General features: G+C 37.6%; 1 protein-coding gene across 1 annotated transcript; it reads left to right on the top strand.

Moving 5' to 3' along the window:
- Nucleotides 1-2,664: 2,664 nt before the first annotated feature.
- Nucleotides 2,665-24,923, top strand: LOC111487125 (auxin transport protein BIG). The gene is made up of 14 exons (XM_023134379.1): nt 2,665-3,129; nt 3,629-3,735; nt 5,195-5,363; nt 5,457-11,557; nt 11,732-12,349; nt 12,439-12,619; nt 13,536-13,770; nt 13,856-18,418; nt 18,493-18,715; nt 18,974-19,366; nt 19,570-19,713; nt 21,670-22,695; nt 23,107-23,607; nt 23,731-24,923. Exons 1-14 carry the CDS (start codon nt 2,841-2,843, stop codon nt 24,523-24,525), a joined length of 15,345 nt encoding a protein of 5,114 aa, XP_022990147.1. The 5' UTR covers nt 2,665-2,840; the 3' UTR covers nt 24,526-24,923.
- The last annotated feature ends 115 nt before the right edge of the window (nt 24,924-25,038 follow it).

Here is a 25,038-nt window from a genome sequence, read left to right as displayed (position 1 = left end):
TTTTTTTTTTTTTTTTTTTTTTTTTTTTTTTTTTTTTTTTTTTTTTTTTTTTTTTTTTTTTTTTTTTTTTTTTTTTTTTTTTTTTTTTTTTTTTTTTTTTTTTTTTTTTTTGTATATTTAGTACTTAAATTTGAGCTTATTATATTTTATAAATTTTCTAAATTTGAGAGTACCTTCAATTGCAATATTTACAAATTTAAGGTGTAGTTTGATGAAATTGAAAGTGTTGGACGCAATTTTAATGAAATTGCAATTTATACCCTATTCACCCACTGATGTTAATAACAACCAAAGAGGTTTGAGTGTACCTTTTTGTTCATAGATTCATCAAAGGAACTTCATAGTTAAGTGTGTTTATTTTGAACAATTTTATGTTGAGTGTGTTAGACGAACGCGACTTGTAACCCTCCACAATGCTATGATATTGTCCACTTTGAGTATAATCTCTCATAAGTATGATATTGAGCATAAACTCTTGCAGGTATGATATTGTCCATTTTGAGCATAAGCTCTCATGGGTATGATATAGTCCACTTTGAGCCTAAGCTCTCACGGGTATGATATTGTCCACTTTGAGCCTAAGCTCTCATGAGTATGATATTGTCCACTTTGAGCCTAAGCTCTCATGAGTATGATATTGTCCACTTTGAGCATAAGCTCTAATGAGTATGATATTGTCCACTTTGTGCATAAGCTCTAATGAGTATGATATTGTCCACTTTGTGCATAAGCTCTCATGGGTATGATATTGTGCTTCCCAAAAGGTCTCATTCCAATGGAGAGGATATTCCTCCATTACAAACCCATGATCCCGACGTGTCACAACAATGATGATGGACTTATAATCAAAGGAATACTCTCTCTATTGAAATGAGATATTTGGAAAGCCAAAATCAAAGTGATGAGAGCTTATGTTCAGATTGAATTATATAATTCATCTAATAGGGTAAACTCCTAAATGTGTTCATAAGATGCATGTGAATGAGAACAAAAACATGTGCAAAAAACTAGCTTATTCCAGTGGCAAGGGAGAAATAGGTAATTTGAGTATCCAACTAATTTCAACAAAATCAAGAATGGTTTTATGATTTATTTTAGAGAATATTTTGAGAAAAAGAAATTATAGAATAAAATTTGAAACAAAATGTAGTCCGAGCGATGAATCGTTCCCCTAAAAAAAAAATTACATAATTTAAAACCCACCACTCTACCGCCATAAAATTCGTGCTGGAGAAGAAAGCACGCCGCGAAACAAATTTCAAAATCCTTCTCACTCTGAGACTCCCAGTCAGTTGCTCTCTCTTTGATTATTTCTTGTAAGCACGCGATTCTGCACCACTCCATGGATTACTCCATCGCCTCTCTGTTCGATCTTTTCTAGGCATTTCGCGATCGCTCGCGTTCGAAGTTCAATTCCTGTAAGCACACGAATTCGGCGTTCGAGCTTCTGAGGTAAGTGAGCAATTGTTTAATCTTTCAAAACTTTCTCAACTAGCCGACTCTGATTTTCGATTGAATTTTCATCTCTCTCTTGTGTATCGACTGGGATCTGGATTCTTCCTCTATCAATTCGTTCGCAGCTATCGTGTTTATGCGGATGTTTCTTCTTTGATTAGTGATCCACAGATCCGAGGATTGTCGATCGTATTGCAGAAGATCTAGTTATTAATTGCATAGTTTTAAACCTTTGGCTCACCTCCCATGGATCTTGGTGCCGAGATACCTGGTGATATAGTTGTTCATCGTGTTTGAATGTACCGTGATTTCTGCCTTCTTGGATGGCTGAAAATCGTGCTTGGAAGCCGAAATTAAATTACAACAAAATAAAAAAATTAAATTACTATATCATATTCCTTACCTTTCAGTTTGGCATTTAAGCATCTGTTTGGATTACTTTTCAATTCAAGTATTTTTCTAAAATGCATTTTGTTTATAAAAACTATTTAGAATTAAAACACTTATGGATTTGGCTCCTTTAATGTCAAATTATAATAAATACTAAGAATTAACCAGTTCGAATTTATATTTAAAATATTGTCTATACGGTTTAAAATGATATTGACATCTATTTCTATGGACCATTTTATACTATTATGGAAGGGTCACTAAAGGTGGAAATGATTGTTAGATGTGGTCGTTTCATGGTAGACAATGACACTATCAGAATATTTTAGTCATTTTAATATATTATGACAATTTGAGAGATATTCCAAATTAAACATTTTAGATCTAAAATGAATTATTTTTTGAATTTTTTATTAATACATTTGAAATTAATGAATAAAATTGAATTTTGTATTTAATAAAGGTGTGTATTTAATATATTACAAAAAAGCATTACATTTAACTCCTGAAATGATTTATGGAAAAATAAAAAATTATACATTTTAAAATATTTTGAGATTAATATTTGATTGATAATTAGGCATGATAAAACAAAACTTGGAGGCTTTACATACAAGTTGCCACGTCAGATGAAGGACAACGCAAGTCATCTTGACAACTGACAAGTGGAAGTGGCCACTAGAAAAACAGCGTTTCATATTATTTATTTATTTATAAATATCTGTATTATTAACAGCAATGCAAAAAAAAAAAAAAAAAAAAGAAAAAAAAAAAAAGATCTCCGGGGGGAATATTTTCTCTCCCCTTTCAATCGACCGCCTTAAGAGCAACATTTTGTTATAAACCCCCTCTCGTTTTCTTGACACTCTCAAAACCCCTCTTCTTTTACTATTTATAATCAAACGCACATCCTTTTTTTCTCTTTTCTTCTTCTTCTTCTTCTTCTTCTCCAAGTTTTTACTTCTGATCGTCCTGGCCTTTGGGCGCCACTGCCCATGGCGGAGCAGAGTCTCGTCAAACTCGTAGACACTCTCTTCCTTGATGATTCCAGCAGCAGCGCCAATACTAAGGACCCTTCATCTTCCTCCGATATTCTCCAGCTTCTTATTCGCTCCGATGATTCTTCGATCAAACTTGACCTTCGTCAATTCTATTCAATTCTCAACGCCGGTCTTCGGGACCTAGGCGACGGGAAGCTTGCTTTTCAGTCGTGGACCGATCCTCAGATCCAAGCTGTTTGCTCAATTGCTCATGCAATTACTTCTGCTTCTCGATCCCTCACCGGTACGCTTTGCTTCACTCCCGAGCTTTTCTCGATTGAGAAATATGTGTTTTCGGTCTCTGTTTTGTTTTGGACGCCTTCTGGTTTTCGTTTTGAATTTTTATTTTTATTTTTATTTTTTATGTGCTTTTGGATTACTCGGGCAATGTTATGAACGTAACGTGTTGAGTATTTTGATTTCGTGAGGACTTGAAACTTAGTTGGATTGGGGTTGAAGTGCTTTTCACTCTAAACTTCCTTTTTTTTTTTTTTTTTTTTTTTTTTTTTTTTTTTTTTTTTTTTTTTTTTTTTTTTTTTTTTTTTTTTTTAATGAAATCTACGAATTTGTAAATTGAGTAAGCAATTTGCTACTATATGAGTTGGAAATTTATTAAAAATAAATTTGCGGCTTTCCTTATTGATTCTCGGAATTTTCTCCCTTCTTTCTTCTCGGGAATGGTTTCGGTTAGGGACATGGTATTCAACTAACGCATGGTGTCTTTGGTGCATTTACCTCGACAGTGAATCAAGCTGAAGCTATTGTTGTTGGGGTTATTAAAAAATCACTCGAGTTGGTTTTCTGTTACTTGGAGAAATCAGAGTTTAAGGGCGATGACTTTAGTATTCAGGTTTGTTTCTTCCTGATAGTTTCTAAATTACGTGGGAGGGGTACATCTTTGCGTTTTCATACTCACCCCCACACAAATTCTATAGGAGGCCTCTGTCTCCCTCTCTGGAACTAAATCTTGAAGCCTGCTTTGTTTCTGCTTAGATGTATTGTCAAGTCATATTTGCATCATATTTTTAGTCCTCTTTATTCTATAGAAGTTATTTGTTATGTACTCTCATGTTGACTGCGTCAGAATATTAGAATGTTCCTCCCGATGTCACATTTCTCAGTCTTGATGAAACTTGTTATTTTTTATCATCATTATTAGGTAAAATCTTAAATTTTGTTTTTGTTACTGTGTCTACTTAGTTTTGAACTTCAAAAAGTCCAGTTACATGCCGAAAAATGTTAGTGTGCGACTCCATTAGATAAAATTTGGAGAAGATGGTCTGATTTGATATCCGGATGGACTTATTACAAATGAATGGTTTGATTCAATTAGGGCTGAATTAAATTTCGAATTGGTGATTGGGCTAGATTATTCGGTTGGATGGGTTAAAATTAAGATTAAAGTGTCTAGTTGCATCAAACTCACTGCCAGTTTATTACTCGCAAAAAAATGTATCTAATGGAACAAAAGAAAAACATCTGTACGTGGATTTAAAACAGAAGCTGGTTTTTTTTTGCTTGAAAATTTTATCATTCCCAAGGGCTTCTAAGCAATGTTGACATAAATCTCAATGGAGATATCAACGTTGATGTTTATTTTGAGTAAAAGCTTTGGAACTGTGGAAGTTGATACGTATGATTTGACTTAATTTATGGAACTGTTAAAAGTTGTTTTTATAAAATGTTATTTTTAACACTGACAACATCCATGAATAAGAGATTGTATCAATGTAAAATTAAATAAACTAGAAAAATAAAATTTACAAAAAGAGTGAAAGAGGGAAGTATAAAAATAGAGCGAGAGAATATCAATAGAGAGAAATGTTGGGAAAATATATATATATTTTAATAGCTATTTTTGAGGTTTAAATATGAGCTAGTCTTACTTTCAAAAAGTTGGTTGACGTTCCTTGGCAATGAGGTTGTGACTTGAGAACAGAAAAATCACGTCGATAGTTTGAGATGACGTAGCAATAGTTGAGGAGTTGAGAGGGTGTATCAACAGTTGACCTTTTTTGTTTATTTTATTTTCTGATCACATTTTCCTTCCCATCACAATCAACATTTTGCTGATATTTTCATGACATTGTACACAATAATAACTCTCATTTTGATATTGACCGTCTTGATTTATGAAAGCTTACTTCATATTCATTCGTGTGCATTAATTTTAAGATTTATATTACGTATTAACAAACTTCTTATTTTTAGTCTTGGTTTTTATGTTTTCATTCTTCTTCTTGATATTGCAACTTACATGTATATATATTTTTTGTATTATATAAAGAACCATTTGGCATCTTCTGCAGAATAATATGTTACTGTTTATGGAAACAATTTTGGCTGATGGGATGGATAAAGTATCAGACTATGCTCAGCTTTGTGCCAAGAACGAACTTATCGACTTGTTAAAATCTACTGGTGGAGACTGTGATGCTACTATTGAGTTCCACAATGACGTTGAATGTGGTTTTACAGGTAACTATGAAATTTTAAATGATTTTCCTTATGCATTAATATTAGGTTTTTCCTCACTAAAGTTGTGTTTGGTTTTTTCTTGTATTGTTTTAGGAGGAGTCTGTTGTTCCAGAGAAGAAAAACAGGCAAGTAGGCTTTTAATGACAATAGCTGCTGAATGCGTGCAAGTTGCTCAGCTGACCTCTGAATCTGGATTCAGTGAACCCACATCCCTTGAAGACATGAACAAGTTGGTTTTCCGTTGCCAACATTGGGCAGTTGCACATTTGGCATGCATTCAACGTTTGATTTTGATCTGTAAAGATTTGGTAATACTCACAGATGCACTTGATGAGAAGGCAGGAAGTACAAGTTTTCGAAAGAGACTGTCATGTAGTTTGAGGATATTAAAGCTTCTCACTGAACTCTCAAAGAAATTTCCATATATTGAATATGATGCTAAACTGATGGAAGCAGTTGCATTCTTTGCCAACTCGTTGCCTTGCTTGTTTGGACTATGTTTTGAGTTTGCAAATAGTCATGCAATGGTTGAAGGTAGTTTTGAGGGCACCATTTTGTTACTCCTAGAAGAATTTTTGGAGCTACTTCAGGTTGTATTTCGCAACAGCTATGTTTGTGTGAACATCCAAACATGTATAGTGTCTTCCATATTGGATAATTTGAGTTCTTCAGTTTGGCGGTATGATACATCTATCGCAAACCTGAAGCCTCCCCTGGTTTATTTTCCTCGAAGTGTTATGGTTATAATAAAACTGATTCAAGATCTCAAGGGGCATAAATATCATGCCTTAAGTCTTAAAGATCTTGAAATGCATCACACGTGCTCTACTGCTGATTTATCAGTGGACATGCCTAAATGCTATGCTCGTTTGGAGATTGTTCCTTTGCATAAGAATTATACAGTTGAAGAAATTTTGGGAATGATATTCCCTCAATCAAAACAATGGATGGATGATTTGATGCATCTCCTCTTCTTTCTTTATTCTGAAGGAGTGAGATTAAGACCAAAAATAGAGAGATCATTATCCAGTTGCATGAAGAGCAGTAGCACGGTTGAACAGGAAACTGCTATTTGTCATGAAGACGAAGCTCTATTTGGGGACCTCTTCTCTGAGAGTGGCCGCTCTGTTGGTTCTGTAGATGGATATGACTCGCAGAATCTTTCTGTCAATTCTGCCTCCAGCTTTTGCAATCTTCCTCTCCAAGCTGCTAAAGAACTATTGAGCTTTATGAAGTTATGCATCTTCTCTTCTGAATGGAATGCATCTGTTTTTGCTGATGGTTGCAACAAACTTAATCAGAACCATATTGATATATTACTTTCCTTGCTAAACTGTGAGGGGTGCTGTTCTGATGACAAGGCTTCTGCTAGTTGTCTACCTGAACATGCTGAGAAGAAATTCGGCCACATCCATGAAATTTGTTACAGGTTGTTGCATGGTCTTCTCACATGCCATGCGTTGCCTGATTCCCTTGAGGAGTACATTGTGAAGAAAATTTTGAATGCTGAAAATGGTAACTTTGTTTACAATGATCAGACCCTAAGCTTACTGGCCCACACACTTTTCCGTAGAACTGGTGTTGCTGGGTCACAGTTGAGGACCCAAATATACAGGCAATTTGTGGAATTTATCAGTGAGAAGTCCAAAACTATTTCCTTCAAATATTCCAGCCTCCAGGAATTTATTGGGACTCTGCCCTCTGTCTTTCATATTGAAATTCTTCTTGTGGCATTTCACTTATCTTCTGAAGGAGAAAAGATGGAAATTTCAAGCTTAGCTTTTTCTTCCATTAGGGCAATTGATGCTCCGTCCACATTTTCTAGCTGTACAGAATTGTCAATGTGGGGTCTACTGGTTTCAAGGTTGATTGTAGTACTTCGCCACATTGTTTTTCACCCTCATACATGTTCCTCTTCGTTGCTTTTTGATTTTCGATCTAAGTTGAGGGATGCTCCTGCATTTGCCTCCAGTTTGCCTTACACGTTGAATGATCATTTATCATCTTGGGGAGCAAATGTTGCTAAGAATATAATTGGTTCATCCGTGGATTCCAAGCCCCACTTTAATAGCTTGATCAACCAGTTGATTGACATTTCTTCATTTCCTGATTCACTACACAAGCATGATTTGACAATAGAATGTCCGTGGTTCAATCCCAGTGAGATCTTTTCTACATTCTCATGGATTTTGGGGTTCTGGAATGGTAAACAAGCTGTTACGGTAGAAGACCTTATAATTGAAAGATATATTTTTGTTCTTTGCTGGGATTTTCCTTCCGTGAATGCTTTGACACATGTATGCCCATTATGGAGCGACCCAGAGACGCTGGACATTTCTAATACAACGTGCTTCTTTTACTTCACTAATTTACTTCTAGATCATAGTGATGTTATTGTCAAGAGCATGACGTTTCCTCAAGTTGTGATTGGTTTGCTTCGGCATTTGCATAGTGGGAGTATGCTGGAGGACTTTAAAGCACTGGGCTGGAATTTTTTAAGAAACGGAGCTTGGCTATCTCTAATTCTTTCCTTCCTCAATGTAGGAATATGGAGATACTGCAATAAGAATATGGTTTCTACAGTGGGCTCTTTCTCGACAGATACCACAGTGACAGATAATGAGCATGCCAAGTTTGCTGAAAGCATATTTTCCTCGGTGATTACAGATAACCAAATTTCAATTTTAATCAGGGAGCTGTCAGCTGTATTGTGCATGTATTTACAAGTTCATCAGAAAGCTTTTGTTGCTACTCTTAGTAGTAGACATGATCATGATGCTGAGTTTTCCCCTCTCTTGCTCTTTAAACATTCTGAATTTGATAAATCTGTGCAGAACAAGATCCTTGAGAACTATGGCACAACTTCTTCCTTGCTGGAGTCTGTTTTTAACCTCATGTCTAGGTTGGACGAAATAGTGGACAAAAGAGCCCTTGGGTTCTTATCAAGGGCCTCTTGGGAATCAATGTTTCATGGTTTTCCCTCTCATTTGGAAACTTCCAGTGGAATTCTGCTTTCTTGTGTCCTTAGCATAGGGAGGATTATTTCTGTTTTAGCTGGGCTCCTGAGGATGGTAGATGTTAAACGTAATATTGTTTTGGAGACTGAGGTAATTCATGGGATTCTGGATGCACTAATGACTATAAAATTTGACAAGACCTTTGAAAGTGTTCATGGGTTGTGTGAAGATATGTATCAGAGTTTGAATGCGGAATTGGTAGGATCTGCTTACGGGGATCTGTTTCTGTTGAAACAACTTGAGGGGTACTTAAGACACATAAATACAATTGGGGCGAGTGATAGCACTATTCATGAGTGGGTAATTGTCAAGGCTATAGATGTCTTGGACAGCATCCGGAAAGATGTTTCGAAGTCTTCTTTATTCCAATTTTATCTTGGTGTTGAAGATGTATCTGAGCAGGTTAGGGAGCTTTATGCATTACAACGTGGTAATTTATTGGTTCTTCTGGACTCCTTAGACAATTGCTGCTCCGAATTAGTTAATTTGAAGGTTCTTGGTTTCTTTGTTGAACTCTTGTCTGGAGATCCATGCTCCAAGCTTAAACAGAAAATACAAAATAAATTCCTTAGTATGGATTTGCTTTGCCTGTCAAAATGGTTGGAGAAGAGGATTTTTGGCTTATACGAGGAAGATTCAAGTGGAGTCAATGTGAAAGGATCTTCTATTTCTCTTAGAGAGTCATCCATGAGTTTTGTATTTTGTCTCATATCATCACCCTCAGAACCTTTGGCACTTCAACTGCAGAGTCACATCTTTGAGGCTGCACTAGTATCCCTTGATATGGCATTTTTACGATTTGATATCAATGTTGCCAAGGCCTATTTCCATTTTGTTGTTCAGCTATTGAAAGGGGAGAAATCAATGAAATTACTTTTGGAGAGAATTCTCATATTGATGGAGAAATTGGTTGGTGAAGAGCGCCTTCTTCCAGGGCTGAGGTGCCTCTTTAGTTTCCTTGAAATGATCTTGATTGAGAGTGGATCTGGTAAGAATGTTATTGAGAAACTCTCTGGAAAACCCCTATCGAGGTATGCACCTGAAGTTGGACCTCTTTCTTCTAAGTCATTTGGGTCTAGGAAGAACTCGGAGACATTGGTTCTTTCTTCCAATCAAGAAGAGGGACCTGGATCTTTTGAATGCGATGCAACTTCTGCCGAGGAAGATGAGGATGATGGAACTTCCGATGGTGAGGTAGCTAGTCTAGACAAGGACGAGGAGGAGGACACAAACAGCGAAAGGGCACTTGCTTCAAAAGTCTGCACATTTACATCCAGTGGCAGCAATTTCATGGAACAACACTGGTACTTTTGTTATACATGTGATCTGACTGTCTCAAAGGGATGTTGTTCTGTGTGTGCAAAAGTCTGTCATCATGGTCATCGTGTTGTTTATTCCCGCTCCAGTCGCTTCTTTTGTGACTGTGGTGCTGGGGGTGTTAGGGGCAGCAGTTGCCAATGTTTAAAACCTCGCAAGTTTACTGGACATGGTAGTGCCCCTGCACATGGTGCCAGTCACTTCCAGTGCTTCTTGCCCTTCTCTGAGGAGGGAGAGCAACTTCCTGAAAGTGAATCTGATATGGAAGATGATGTGGTTACAGACACTGATAAATGCCTCAGAGCTTCTGTTCCTAGAGAGCTTCTGGACGGAGTTCCTGTTTTACTTGAGAAACTAGATGTTGAAGGAAGGATGCTCAAGCTTTGCTCTTGTTTATTGCCTTGTATAACTAACCAAAGGGACCCAGACCTTTCAAAAGACAAAAAAATTATTCTGGGTAAAGATAAGGTGCTATCGTATGGGCTTGATCTCTTGCAATTGAAAAAGACATATAAAGGTGGGTCATTGGACCTTAAGATTAAGGCAGAATATGCAAATGCCAAGGAGCTTAAATCACATCTAGCTAGTGGATCTCTTGTGAAATCTTTGCTCAGTGTCAGCGTTAGAGGTCGTCTTGCTGTTGGTGAAGGTGATAAAGTGTCTATTTTTGATGTTAGGCAGTTAATAGAACAGACCACAGCTGCACTCATGACGGCAGACAAGACTAATGTTAAGCCACTCTCCAAAAATGTCGTTCGTTTTGAAATTGTACATCTTACTTTTAATCCCACAGTAGAGAACTATCTTGCTGTGACCGGCTACGAAGATTGCCAAGTTTTGACTTTGAACCATCGTGGCGAAGTCATTGACCGTCTTGCTATTGAACTTGCTCTGCAAGGTGCTCATATTAAACGCATGGAATGGGTTCCAGGGTCTCAAGTCCAACTAATGGTGGTTACAAACAGGTTTGTCAAAATATACGATCTATCCCTGGATAATATCAGTCCAATGCACTACTTCACGTTGCCAGATGACATGGTAGTTGATGCTACACTGTTCACAGCTTCACAGGGAAGGGTCTTTCTTATTGTTCTTTCAGAAAATGGTAGGATATTCAGACTTGAGTTGTCAGCGCTGGGAAATGTTGGAGTTACACCCTTGAAGGAGATCATTCACGTTCAGGGAAGAGAAATGACTGCAAAGGGATTGTCATTGTACTTTTCTTCATGTTACAAATTATTATTTCTTGCATATGCAGATGGCACCACATTGGTTGGTCAGTTAAGCCCTGATGCAACAAAATTGACTGAGATATCAGTTATATATGAAGAGGAACAAGACGGAAAAGTTCGGCCTGCTGGATTACACCGTTGGAAGGAGTTGTTTGCTGACAGTGGCTTATTTTTTTGCTTTTCAAGTGGAAAATCTAATTCTGCTTTGGCTGTATCTATGGGGGCTCATGAGATTTATGCTCAAAACTTGAGACATGCGGGTGGTTCATCCTCGCAATTAGTTGGCATAGATGTATATAAGCCTTTATCCAAAGATAAAACACACTGTCTTGTTTTGCATGATGATGGCAGCCTTCAAATATACACACATACCGCAGTTGGAGTGGATGCTAGTGCAAATGCAACTGCAGAAAAAATCAAAAAGTTGGGTTCTGGCATTCTCAATAACAAGGCTTATGCCAGTACAAATCCAGAATTCCCGCTTGATTTTTTTGAGAAAACTGTTAGCATCTCCGCAGATGTGAGATTGGGAGGTGACGCCATTCGAAATGGTGATTCTGATGGAGCTAAACAAAGTTTGGCATCTGAGGATGGTTTTCTTGAGAGTCCTAGTTCTTCAGGTTTCAAGGTATTGTTGCCTTGCACATAAGTATGGATTTTATTGTCCACTTGCTTATTTTAATTCTTAATCAATGAAACTTAGGATAGGAATTTTAATTTTTTCCCTTCTGTTTCTTTGATAGAGTTCTATAATTTTTTTAAATCATTTGGGATGACATTTTATGTCCTTTTCCCTACTCAGATCACTGTCTCTAACTCCAATCCTGATATTGTTATGGTTGGATGCCGCATTAATGTTGGTAATACGTCCGCAAACCATATACCTTCAGAGATAACTATTTTCCAAAGAGTCATAAAATTAGACGAGGGAATGCGATCTTGGTACGATATACCATTTACTGTTGCTGAGTCTCTCCTTGCTGATGAAGAATTCACTATAACTGTTGGACCAGCATTCAATGGTACTGCACTTCCAAGGATAGACAATCTTGAAGTGTATGGTCGAGCAAAAGATGAATTTGGTTGGAAAGAAAAACTGGATGTTGTCCTGGACATGGAAGCACGTGCACTTGGTTCCAATTCCTTGCTTGCCAGAACTGGAAAAAAGAGGCGATCCATGCAATGTGCTCCTATTCAACAGCAGGTGTTAGCAGATGGTATGAAGGTCTTGTCTAGTTATTATTTGCTTCGTAGATCACAAGGATGCCCAAAACTTGATGTTATAGATCAGGAGCTGAGTAAACTGAAGTGCAAGCAATTACTAGAAACGATATATGAAAGTGATCGGGAGCCCTTGTTGCAATCTGCTGCTTGTCGTGTCCTGCAAGCCATCTTCCCTAGAAAAGAGATATACTATCAAGTAATCATTTAAATGGCGATGTTTTACTTGTATTGTGACAAATTCTTTTGAACTTACTCTGAAATCCCCCCCCCCCCCCTCGTAATTAGGTGAAGGACACCATGCGTCTTACTGGTGTGGTGAAATCAACATCTGCGCTCTCCTCTAGGCTTGGCGTTGGTGGTGCTGCAAGTGGATGGATTATTGAAGAATTTACATCTCAAATGCACGCAGTTTCTAAGATTTCCCTGCATCGTAGATCTAATTTGGCTTGTTTCCTGGAAATGAATGGTAATTGTACTTTGTTTTACTTGGTTCAGATTTTTCGATAATTCGAGTTGTAGAAACCTTTTTTAGAGTTTCAAATCAATGATCAGCACAGATGGGTTGTGAAGTGAGATGGATTACAATCTAGATCACTATTTTCTGCTTAAAATCAAACTAAACCGAGAACCCTGGATGGGAGTTATTCTTAGCACCATTTGCACTTATAATTGCTACTATTTTTAATCATTATCTTTAAATCCATAGCATGATCATGTTTTCTGTTCAGTTTATCATTGGTCACTTAGATGGAAGAGTATAAAATACCATGGCTGAGTTATCAATATCAGTTTTCTGTATTAACCTTTTCCTACCTGTCCTTTGTATGGTGAATGAATCTATATTTTCAATAGCAATCTAGCATAGTTCAACTAATTTAGGTTTATACCTTTGTCCAAGAGATCAAAGGTTTGAATCCCCTCACCACATATGTTGTTGAACTAATATATATATATATAGACTGGTTTAATTTTTTTTGAATATTTAAATGTGTTAGGATTCTATCAGAATGGTCTTTATTTTGTTATCACATATTTTAGTTAGTCTTACTTGCTAGGTGAACTGATAGATGACAGTTTAAGCAAAAATTTATACCCAGGAAAGGGGCTAACTAATCAGTCTTACCATGATTTTGCAAATCTTTGCTCCATGCTGACAACTATGTTCAACCAATGGCATATCTATTCGCAGGCTTTGAATTATTTTTCTTTTTAGAGCATGGGACCTCCATTGCATCTTCCTTTGAAAATATTGTAAAGTAGATAGATATAATGTTTTATGTGCGTTGTTAAATTGTTTAATAGGTCCTTGATTTGTTTAGTAAGCATAATATTTGTTTTTTATATTTTTTATGGTCGCCTTATTGTTAGTATCACTGATTTAGGTTCTCAAGTGGTGGATGAACTCATGCAAATTCTGTGGGGAATTTTGGATTTGGAGCAGCCTAACGCTCAGACATTGAACAACATTGTTATTTCTTCTGTTGAACTTATTTATTGTTATGCTGAGTGCCTGGCATTGCATGGTCCTGACACTGGCAGACGCTCTGTTGCACCTGCTGTTGTGCTACTTAAGAAACTTCTGTTTTCCTCCAGTGAGGCTGTTCAGACTGCAAGCAGGTTTTATTTGTTTAATTTTATTCTTATTCTTCAATTTTATTCTAAGGTATTTACTTAATATTCTATCCTTCCCTTTTCTTTTCAGCTTGGCTATATCTTCAAGGTTGCTTCAGGTCCCATTTCCAAAGCAAACAATGTTAGCTACTGATGATTGTGCTGATATTCCATTATCTGCACCTACATCCACTGAAACAACTGGTGCCAATCCCCAGGTCATGATTGAAGAAGATTCTATTGCTTCTACTATTCAATATTGTTGTGATGGTTGCTCCACAGTTCCTATACTGAGGCAACGGTGGCATTGTACAATCTGTCCCGATTTTGATTTATGCGAGTCATGCTATGAGGTACTACTTGATGCAGACAGGCTTCCTTCACCACATTCTAGAGATCATCCTATGACTGCCATCCCAATTGAAGTGGAATCACTGGGAGATGGAAATGAATATCACTTTTCAACAGAAGATATCAATGATTCAAGCTTAACATCAGCAAGATCAGATATTAGCGTGAAGAATCCAGTGTCATCAATTCATGTCTTGGAGCCAGCTGATTCTGGGGATTTTTCTGCCTCAGTGACTGATCCAGTTTCAATATCAGCTTCTAAACAAACTGTTAATTCCTTGCTTCTCTCTGAGCTCCTTGAACAGTTAAAAGGATGGATGGAGACAACATCAGGTGTTCAGGCTGTTCCTGTTATGCAGCTTTTCTACAGATTATCGTCCACTATGGGTGGACCTTTTATGAACAGCTTGAAATCTGAAAACTTGGACTTGGAAAGATTAATTAAATGGTTTTTGGATGAGATTAATCTCAACAAACCCTTTGAAGCAAAAAGCCGTACTTCTTTTGGGGAAGTTGCAATTCTTGTTTTCATGTTCTTCACCTTGATGCTAAGAAACTGGCACCAACCTGGTAGTGATGGTCCAGTTGCCAAGCCCAATACTACTGCTGATACACACGACAAGAATTCAACCCAGGTTGCACCATCTACTTCAGTTACTGCACAACCATCTGTGGATGATCAAGAAAAAAGTGACTTTACCTCACAACTACTCCGTGCTTGCAGTTCCATTAGACAACAATCTTTTGTAAATTATCTTTTGGATGTGTTGAAGCAGCTGGTGCATGTCTTTAAGTCATCCACAATAGAATCTGACTGTGGACATAGTTTTAATAATGGTTCTGGATGTGGAGCTCTGCTAACAGTTCGTAAGGATCTGCCGGCTGGAAATTTCTCTCCATTTTTTTCAGATTCTTATGCGAAAGCACACCGTACGGATCTTTTTGTTGACTATCACAGGCTCTTATTAGAAAATGCTTTTCGTCTTGTATATACATTGGTTCGACCAGAAAAATATGACAAGACATTGGAGAAGGAGAAGGAGAAGGTTTATAAGATTTATAGCAACAAGGATTTGAAGTTGGATATCTATCGGGATGTTCTTTGCAGTTATATTAACAACCCCAATACTAGCTTTGTTAGAAGGTATGCTAGAAGGCTTTTCCTCCACATTTGCGGCAGCAAAAGTCACTATTACAGTATTCGGGACTCTTGGCAGTTTTCAACTGAAGTAAAGAAACTTTTCAATTACATAAATAAGGCTGGTGGTTTCCAAAATCCAATGTCATATGAGAGAAGCGTAAAGATAGTGAAATGTCTAACAACTATGGCTGAAGTAGCTGCTGCAAGGCCTCGAAATTGGCAGAAATACTGTTTACAACACGGAGATGTGCTACCATTTTTGCTGAATGGAGTTTTCTACTTTGGGGAGGAGTCTGTCATTCAGACTCTCAAACTGTTGAATCTCGTCTTCTATACAGGAAAAGATATTGGCCATTCTGTACAAAAATCTGAAGCTGGAGATACTGGGACAAGTATTAATAAATCTTGTACACAAACTGTGGATTCTAGAAAGAAAAGAAAAGGTGAAGATGGAAATGATTCTGCCTTGGAAAAGTCCTGTTTGGATATGGAGTCCATGGTGAATATCTTTGTTGATAAGGGTAACAATGTTTTGAGCAATTTTATTGATTGCTTTCTTCTTGAATGGAATTCAAGTTCTGTCCGGGCAGAGGCCAAGGGTGTTGTTTGTGGTATTTGGCATCATGGAAAGCAGACATTTAAAGAAACTCTATTGATGTCTCTCTTGCAAAAAGTTAAAAGTCTTCCTATGTATGGTCTGAACATTGCGGAATATTCAGAACTGGTCACATGGTTGCTGGGAAAAGTTCCTGATGTTGGTTCTAAGCAGCAGAGTTCTGAACTTCTGGACCGATGCTTGACCTCTGATGTAATTCGATCAATTTATGAGACACTTCACTCACAAAATGAGCTGTTAGCTAATCATCCAAATTCACGTATTTACAATACTTTAAGTGGTTTAGTTGAGTTTGATGGTTACTATCTAGAGAGTGAACCTTGTGCCGCTTGCAGTTCTCCTGAGATGCCTTACAGCAGGATGAAACTTGAGAGTCTTAAATCTGAAACAAAATTCACTGACAACCGCATCATTGTCAAATGTACAGGGAGTTACACAATTCAAACTGTTATAATGAATGTTCATGATGCTCGGAAGTCCAAATCTGTGAAAGTTTTGAATCTATACTACAATAATCGACCTGTGGCTGACTTGTCAGAGTTGAAAAATAATTGGTCTTTGTGGAAGCGTGCAAAAAGTTGCCATCTTGCATTCAATCAGACTGAGCTAAAAGTAGAGTTTCCCATTCCAATTACTGCATGTAATTTCATGATTGAGCTGGATTCATTCTATGAAAATCTTCAGGCTTTGTCCCTTGAACCTTTGCAATGCCCTCGATGCAGTCGTCCAGTCACTGATAGGTATGGACTATGCAACAATTGCCATGAAAATGCATATCAATGTCGGCAATGCCGGAACATAAATTATGAGAACCTTGACTCTTTCTTATGCAATGAGTGTGGATACAGCAAATATGGAAGATTTGAATTTAATTTTATGGCAAAGCCAAGTTTTACATTTGATAATATGGAGAGTGATGATGATATGAAGAGAGGTTTAGCTGCAATAGAATCTGAATCAGAAAACGCTCACAGGAGATATCAGCAACTCTTAGGCTTCAAGAAACCCCTACTAAAAATTGTTTCAAGCATTGGTGAGAATGAAATGGACTCGCAACAGAAAGATTCTGTTCAGCAAATGATGGTCTCACTTCCAGGACCGTCGTGCAAAATTAATCGTAAAATTGCGCTCCTTGGGGTTTTATATGGTGAAAAATGCAAAACAGCCTTTGATTCTGTCAGTAAAAGTGTCCAGACGCTTCAAGGTCTTCGTCGGGTTTTAATGACATATTTGCACCAGAAACATACTGATGATGGGTTTCCAGCTTCAAGATTTGTGATTTCTAGATCTCCTAATAACTGCTATGGTTGTGCGACTACTTTTGTCACTCAGTGTCTTGAGATATTGCAAGTGTTATCAAAGCATCATTGTTCCAAGAAGCAACTCATTAGTCTGGGTATATTATCTGAGCTTTTTGAGAATAATATTCATCATGGGCCCAAAACTGCTCGAATACAAGCTAGGTCAGTTCTTTGTTCTTTTTCTGAGGGGGATGTAGATGCAGTGAGTGGGCTGAATAATCTCATCCAAAAGAAAGTCATGTACTGCCTTGAACACCATCGTTCTATGGACATTGCATTGGCAACTCGAGAGGAGTTATCACTGCTCTCCGAAGTCTGTTCTTTGGCTGATGAGTTCTGGGAAGCTAGATTGCGACTTGTCTTCCAGCTATTGTTTTCATCCATTAAGTCGGGTGCCAAACATCCAGCAATTTCTGAGCACATTATTCTTCCATGTCTGAGGATCATATCTCAAGCCTGTACTCCGCCTAAATCTGAAACGGTAGACAAGGAGCAGAGGATGGGAAAATCAACATCTGTTTCACAAAATAAGGATGAAACCACTACGAATATATCTGGATCTTTCAGTGGTCCTGTTAGTGGGAGTAAGTCTGCACCTGAATCACTTGAACATAATTGGGACTCTTCTCATAGGGCTCAGGATATTCAATTGCTGAGTTATGCAGAATGGGAAAAGGGAGCATCATATCTTGACTTTGTTAGAAGGCAATACAAAGTGTCTCAGGTGTTCAAAGGTACAGTTCAAAGATCTCGGACACAAAAAAGTGACTATTTATCCCTGAAGTATGCACTTAAGTGGAAGCGGGTTGTATGTAGAAATGCTAAGAGTGACTTGTCAGCTTTTGAGCTAGGGTCATGGGTAACAGAACTTGTGCTATGTGCCTGTTCCCAATCTATAAGATCAGAAATGTGTATGCTGATAAGTTTGCTTTGTGCTCAAAGTTCATCAAGACAATTTCGACTATTGGATTTACTGGTGTCTCTGTTGCCGGCAACTCTTGCTGCTGGCGAGAGTGCTGCTGAATATTTTGAATTACTTTTCAAGATGGTAGAATCAGAAGATGCACGCTTGTTTTTGACTGTACGAGGGTGTTTACGTACAATTTGCCAATTAATTTCCCAAGAAGTGGGCAATGTGGAGTCTCTGGAGAGAAGCCTTCGTATCGATATTTCCCAGGGATTTATTCTTCACAAGCTCATAGAGCTCCTTGGGAAATTTCTAGAGATCCCTAATATTAGATCAAGGTATAACTTCTTCCTTAAGCATCTGTTTTCAGGCTACTTCTGTTTAAGCTTATTTAGTTTGATCTTGTTGCTAGATTCATGTGGGATAATCTACTCTCTGAAGTTCTTGAGGCTCTCATTGTGATTCGTGGCTTGGTAGTACAGAAGACAAAATTGATTAGTGATTGTAACCGGCTTCTGAAAGATCTCTTGGACAGCCTTCTGCTGGAAAGCAATGATAACAAGAGGCAATTTATTCGAGCCTGCATTTCTGGTTTGCAAATCCATGGGGAGGAAAGAAAAGGGCGGACTTGTTTGGTATGATAAATTTACTCTGAGTACTAGTCAGTCAATAAAGTCCCAGTCCCTCATAGATTGCTCTGTTCCTTCGGAAATTTTAATTTTACCGGAGTAAAGTGAAGAGATCACTTCCTTATATATATATATATATATATATATATATATATTTTTTTTTTTTTTTTTTAAAAAGTTATACCTTTACCCTTTTCAGTTCATCTATTTTTCTGCTTGAAGTGGTATGTAGATTGGCAGCTTAGTTTAAAATATTATGTGCAGTTTATTCAAGAGCAGCTCTGCAATCTGATCTCCCCCAAAAAACCGGAGCCAGTGTATCTCATGGTTCTAAACAAGGCACACACGCAAGAAGAATTCATGAGGGGATCCATGACAAAGAATCCTTATTCCAGCGCTGAGATTGGTCCATTAATGCGTGATGTAAAAAATAAAATTTGTCATCAATTGGAGCTACTTAGTTTTCTTGAAGATGATTACGGCATGGAGTTGCTAGTTGCTGGAAATATAATTTCTCTTGATTTGAGCATTGCACTAGTCTATGAGCAAGTGTGGAAGAAGTCTAACCAATCTTCAAGTTCCATATCTAATAGTGCATTAATATCTACCATCTCTGCAAGAGACCCTCCTCCTATGACAGTGACTTACCGGCTTCAGGTTTGTTTCAATAATCGATGAGTAGATGGTTGGAATATGCTTTTTTAGGATTATGTTTACCTCATGTTTCTTATTGCCTCTATGGGAATCCCTATGTTAATGTTATATGTTGAAGACATTCATAAAATATGGATTAGATAAGTTTGTAGGTGAACTCCCTTTTAATACCACTAACTTTCTTGGGGGTTGGATAAAATATGCAGGGGCTAGATGGTGAAGCAACGGAACCTATGATTAAGGAATTGGAGGAGGACAGAGAGGAATCGCAAGATCCAGAGTTGGAATTTGCTATAGCAGGGGCAGTGCGTGAGTATGGAGGACTGGAAATAGTGTTGCGCATGATCCAGGTGTGTGGAGTAGACCCTTAATCCGCTCTTTATTTTGTTTTCATACCTTGTTTATTAAGACAGCTTGAAGTTTTACCAAAAATTCTATCGTAGTACTGTACTAAGGGTCTGTTTTGGTCTTTTGAAGTTTTCAATATTCTATTTTAGTCCTTAATCACATATAAAATAATAGTGGGTCACAGCAAGTTTCAAGACAGCTCGAAGTCTTGATCAAATATTTACCATAAAGTTAACTACAAGGGCTAAAATAGTTTTTCACTCCAGAATATTAAAATAAAATCTTTGAAAGATAAAAGTATTAAAATAAAACGTCAATGGAGTAAGTGTCAAAGTTGAAGTTGCCTAAATAAGATTTAAATGTACTAATTTCCTGATAAGTGTTCTTATTGATTTAATAACTGCTATTTCAACCCATTGAACCTAAACTTATGGCTTAAAATTTGGGTTTTAAAATTGTAATGTTGCTTCGATTTTTACCCCAATCTACTTTTTTCCTTTTCTATTCCCCTTCCAATTGGCAATCCACCTAATGCAGTATCACAGAATTTTTTGTGTTTCACTCTTTTATGACTGCTAGGGCATAATAAACCCGCAATTTTCATTTTTTTTTCTTTAACATCCTTTTTTGAAGTTCCACTAGAAAAATTCTCAGTTATCTGTACTTGCATGGTAAAGTTCACTTTGCGCTCACCAACCACACAGAGTCATGAATCTTTGTTACAAAAAATTCTCATTTCTTCGTGGAGTTCTCTTTCTTTTAAATTTTCTTTTTAGTATAAATCATTCCTTGTCTAGTTAGAATGCCTTTCTATAGTTTCCTTTGAAATTTACACTTGATGAATGCTTCAGTTTTCTAGTAGAAATACCATTTCTAAAGCAAATGTGTTAAATTAAGATAATGAAAAAAAGATTTCATGCCTTTCCCTTACCTGACCCTAAAGAGGATATCCCCTGGGTGCTAAATGAGTGAACGATATTTAAAAATGGAAATGACTTCTGAACACACCTTTGATGATGGATCTGCTGTATCGTAATATTAGGTGGTCAAACTTCGCTTTCTTTAAAGGAACTTTTTAGTTTGCCTTGGCAGCTGTAATGAATATGGCCTGCTATTGATAACAATACCTTAAGTGTATTGGTTTGGTGGAATGTTTTAGTGCCTTCTGAAAAGCTAATGGTATAGTATTTGAAAGCTTATAGAGACAAAAAAAGAAAAAAAAAAAAGCTTTTTGTTTTTGCTTTTTTGTGAAGAAGGTTTTTGAAAAATGTTAAAAATATGATTTTTATAATTAAATTTTACTGCAACTCATGAGTTGAAGCTTTTAGGCTAAGTGGTGATTTAACATAGTCTTAGAGCAAGTAGTTTTGTGTTTAAATTCTTATAATATCATCTCAGTCATCGTTAATAACCACTTGTTCAGCTTTATATTAATTGTCAAGTCCATAAGTGGAGGAAAGTGTTTGAGAATATAAATTAATAATTAAATTAATTTTAACCCATCGACTGAAGTTGTTGAGTTTGGTTATATTGAATTTAATATTTTATGATGCTCTAACGTCCCCTCTTCATGTGAGCTTGGAAATTTGCACTGACCCAATGAATGGTTTTCAATATTACTTGGGGAAAAATTTTATATTTCGATGTTTACGGGTAATTAAAATATGCTGCTAATTAGCATATTAATTGTGCAAGAAAAATTATTTGTTTCATGTAGAATTCAGTTTCAAACTCTATTTACTAAATCCCATTTTTTATTTGGACGCTGAACTCTAGTGGTATATTCAAGGTCCAGCTCCTTACTTTTTTCGATTGTGCGTCTACTATATTCAGTTGTATGGTCTTTCTATGCTATTCTGATGTGGGATAATTGGAGTGGAGCTGTCGGTTCTTTTTCAATTTAAAGTCCGATTAAACCTTTTTTCCTGGTCTTACTGTAACTTCTTTATTTGAACCAGCGTATATGGGATAATTTCAAGTCAAACCAAGAGCAATTGGTGGCAGTTCTTAATCTTCTTATGCTTTGTTGCAAAATAAGAGAGAACAGGCGTGCTTTATTGAGGCTTGGAGCTCTTGGATTACTTCTAGAAACAGCAAGGCGTGCTTTCGCTGTGGATGCCATGGAGTCAGCTGAAGGCATTCTTTTGATTGTGGAGAGTCTAACAATTGAAGCAAATGAAAGTGAAAGTATTAGCATTGGACAGAGTGCTCTTACCGTCTCCAGCGAACAAACCGGAACTGGTGAACAGGCCAAAAAAATTGTTCTCATGTTCCTGGAGAGATTATCTCATCCTTTTGGTTCCAAGAAATCAAACAAACAACAGAGGAACACTGAAATGGTTGCTAGAATCTTGCCTTACTTGACCTATGGTGAACCTGCTGCTATGGCTGCACTCATCCAACATTTTACTCCATACCTGAATGATTGGGAAAAATTTGATCGATTACAGAAACAGCATGAAGACAATCCTCAGGATAAAAGCATCTCTGAGCAAGCTGCCAAGCAGAGATTTACTGTGGAAAATTTCGTTAGAGTCTCGGAGTCGCTGAAAACAAGTTCCTGTGGGGAGAGACTGAAGGATATTATTTTGGAACAGGGCATCACTGGCCTTGCAGTTAAGCATCTGAGAGATAGTTTTGCTGTTGCAGGGCAGGCTGGCTTCAGGTCTAGTATGGAATGGGCCTTCGCCTTGAAACGCCCATCCATTCCGCTAATACTGTCTATGCTAAGGGGTTTGTCAATGGGGCATTTGGCTACACAGAGGTGTATTGATGAAGGAAGGATCTTACCTGTGCTTCATGCACTGGAAAGAGTTCCGGGTGAGAATGAGATTGGGGCAAGGGCTGAAAACTTGTTAGATACCCTCTCTAACAAGGAGGGAAATGGAGATGGATTCTTGGAGGATAAAGTGCGGATGTTAAGGCATGCCAGAAGGGATGAAATGAGGCGGCTTGCTTTGAAGAACAGAGAAGATATACTAGAGGTACTGTCTCATAGTTCATGATTTAAGAACTGTTGACCCAGTATTTTTTATGTGTTTCCTTATACTTGCATTTACGTACATTATGTTTAGCTTCACTATTTTTTCTGCTTGTGTTGATTACACGTTGTTTTAGAGTTTTATACTTTTAGAAATCAATTTCAAAACGAATTTCCTTCTCCAATAGAATTTTCATTGGAATGACACAGCATGCAAAAAGATTTAAAACTCTTTTCTCGTCATCAAAATGTCTTGAACATTGAAAATGAATTGGTAACATGTTTGGGAGTGGGAAGTTGATGCAACATGAATTTTTCTGGCTTTGCATTGTCTGATGCTTGGATATTATTTTTGGCCTGTTCCCAGTGTATGTTTTTTATGCTTTTATATATTCCGTGGTTTTCGATAATGCAGAAACTTGGGATGCGACAAGTTGCTTCAGATGGTGTTGAACGGATCATTGTTTCTCAGTCAGCTCTTGAAGGTTTGGAAGATGTAAAGGAAGAGGAAGATGGGTTGGCTTGCATGGTGTGCAGAGAGGGCTATAGTTTGAGGCCTTCTGACTTGCTGGGGGTTTATTCTTTCAGCAAGAGGGTTAACCTTGGTGTTGGGACATCTGGAAGTAATCGTGGGGAGTGCGTTTATACGACTGTGAGTTATTTCAATATAATTCATTATCAGTGCCATCAAGAGGCCAAAAGAACAGACGCTGGTTTGAAAATCCCAAAGAAAGAATGGGAAGGAGCAACACTCAGGAACAACGAATCCCTCTGCAATTCCTTGTTCCCCGTGAGAGGTCCGTCTGTCCCATTGGCACAGTATATCCGATATGTTGATCAGCATTGGGACAACCTAAATGCTCTTGGTCGTGCTGATGGAAACCGACTTCGGCTCTTGACATATGATATTGTTCTGGTATGTTTATTGCCTGTTGTCAGTTTGTGAATTGTTTTAAGTTCACTTAGAAACTTTTCCTTTCCTGGATTAGCTTTTCTACCTTCTAACGAGTTATCTGTATTTATGTTTTTTGTCATGTAGATGTTGGCTCGATTTGCTACCGGGGCATCATTTAGTGCTGAAAGCAGGGGTGGGGGAAGAGAAAGCAATTCCCGGTTCCTTCCTTTTATGATTCAAATGGCTCGTCACCTACTGGATCAAGGGAGCCCATCTCAACGTTCTACGATGGCTAAATCTGTTTCAACCTATTTATCCTCGTCCACTGTAGATTCGCGACCGTTATCTCCAGGACCACAACCTTCAGCAGCAACTGAAGAAACTGTTCAGTTTATGATGGTGAACTCACTTCTTTCTGAGTCTTATGAATCCTGGTTGCTGCATCGACGTGCATTCCTACAGCGTGGAATATTCCATGCATACATGCAGCATACTCATAGCAAATCCACCAGTCGCTCATCGGTGAGTAGTAGTAACCCAAACACGGAAGCAGAAGAAGCCAACGATTTGTTAACTACTATTAGGCCAATGCTCGTCTACACTGGCCTGATTCAGCAACTGCAACATTTCTTCAAGGTCAAAAAATCGGCAAGCATTGCATCTTCTGCAAAAGAAGGAACATCTGCCACCACAACGGAAGAGGAAAGCGAAACCCGAAACCTTGAGGGTTGGGAGGTGGTGATGAAAGAGCGACTTGATAACGTAAGGGAAATGATGGGGTTCTCCAAGGAGTTACTAACATGGCTCGATGAAATGAACTTGGCCAGCGATCTGCAGGAGGCATTTGATGTAATCGGAGTTTTGGCTGATGTCTTGTCCGGCGGAATAAGCCGCTGTGAAGACTTTGTACATGCTTCAATCAATACCGGAAAAGGCTAGTGATACCGACCAACCAGGGGTTCCAGGGGTTGCTGTGGAGCTGAGCTTTGTTACATGGCAACACTAATATATGGAAATGGAAGTTCGACGTTGTGGACATTATGGACTCTGAATTATGAATTTTCATACACATTCAGCCCCTGGTAATCAAATATTACATTTTTACCCCCCAATATTTTTGGTGTGTTGCTGTGACCCAATTTTGATAATTCGAGAGACATCATGATCGTAAACACGGTCATATAGAGTAGAGTAGAGTAGATATATTGAGTAGAGAGTAAACGAGGAGTTTCTTTAATTATTAATTTGAATAGGCGAGTATATGTGTAACTTCTTAAATTATTGATTTGAGATTTAAGCCATGGCACTTCAAGAGAGGGATTGAGTAAGTAAGTTTATCTGTCGGTTATTATTATTTCGAATCCTAACAATTTTCGTGGGGATATTGAATCCTCAAACTTCTAGAATGGTAATTAGTGTCCAATTCGCTGAGTTATTGTAGAGTTGGATTGA

Source organism: Cucurbita maxima, unplaced genomic scaffold (genome assembly GCF_002738345.1).
Source record: "Cucurbita maxima cultivar Rimu unplaced genomic scaffold, Cmax_1.0 Cma_Scf00012, whole genome shotgun sequence".
Classification (NCBI taxonomy): domain Eukaryota; kingdom Viridiplantae; phylum Streptophyta; class Magnoliopsida; order Cucurbitales; family Cucurbitaceae; genus Cucurbita; species Cucurbita maxima.
This window is presented reverse-complemented; position numbering and strand designations above follow the sequence as displayed.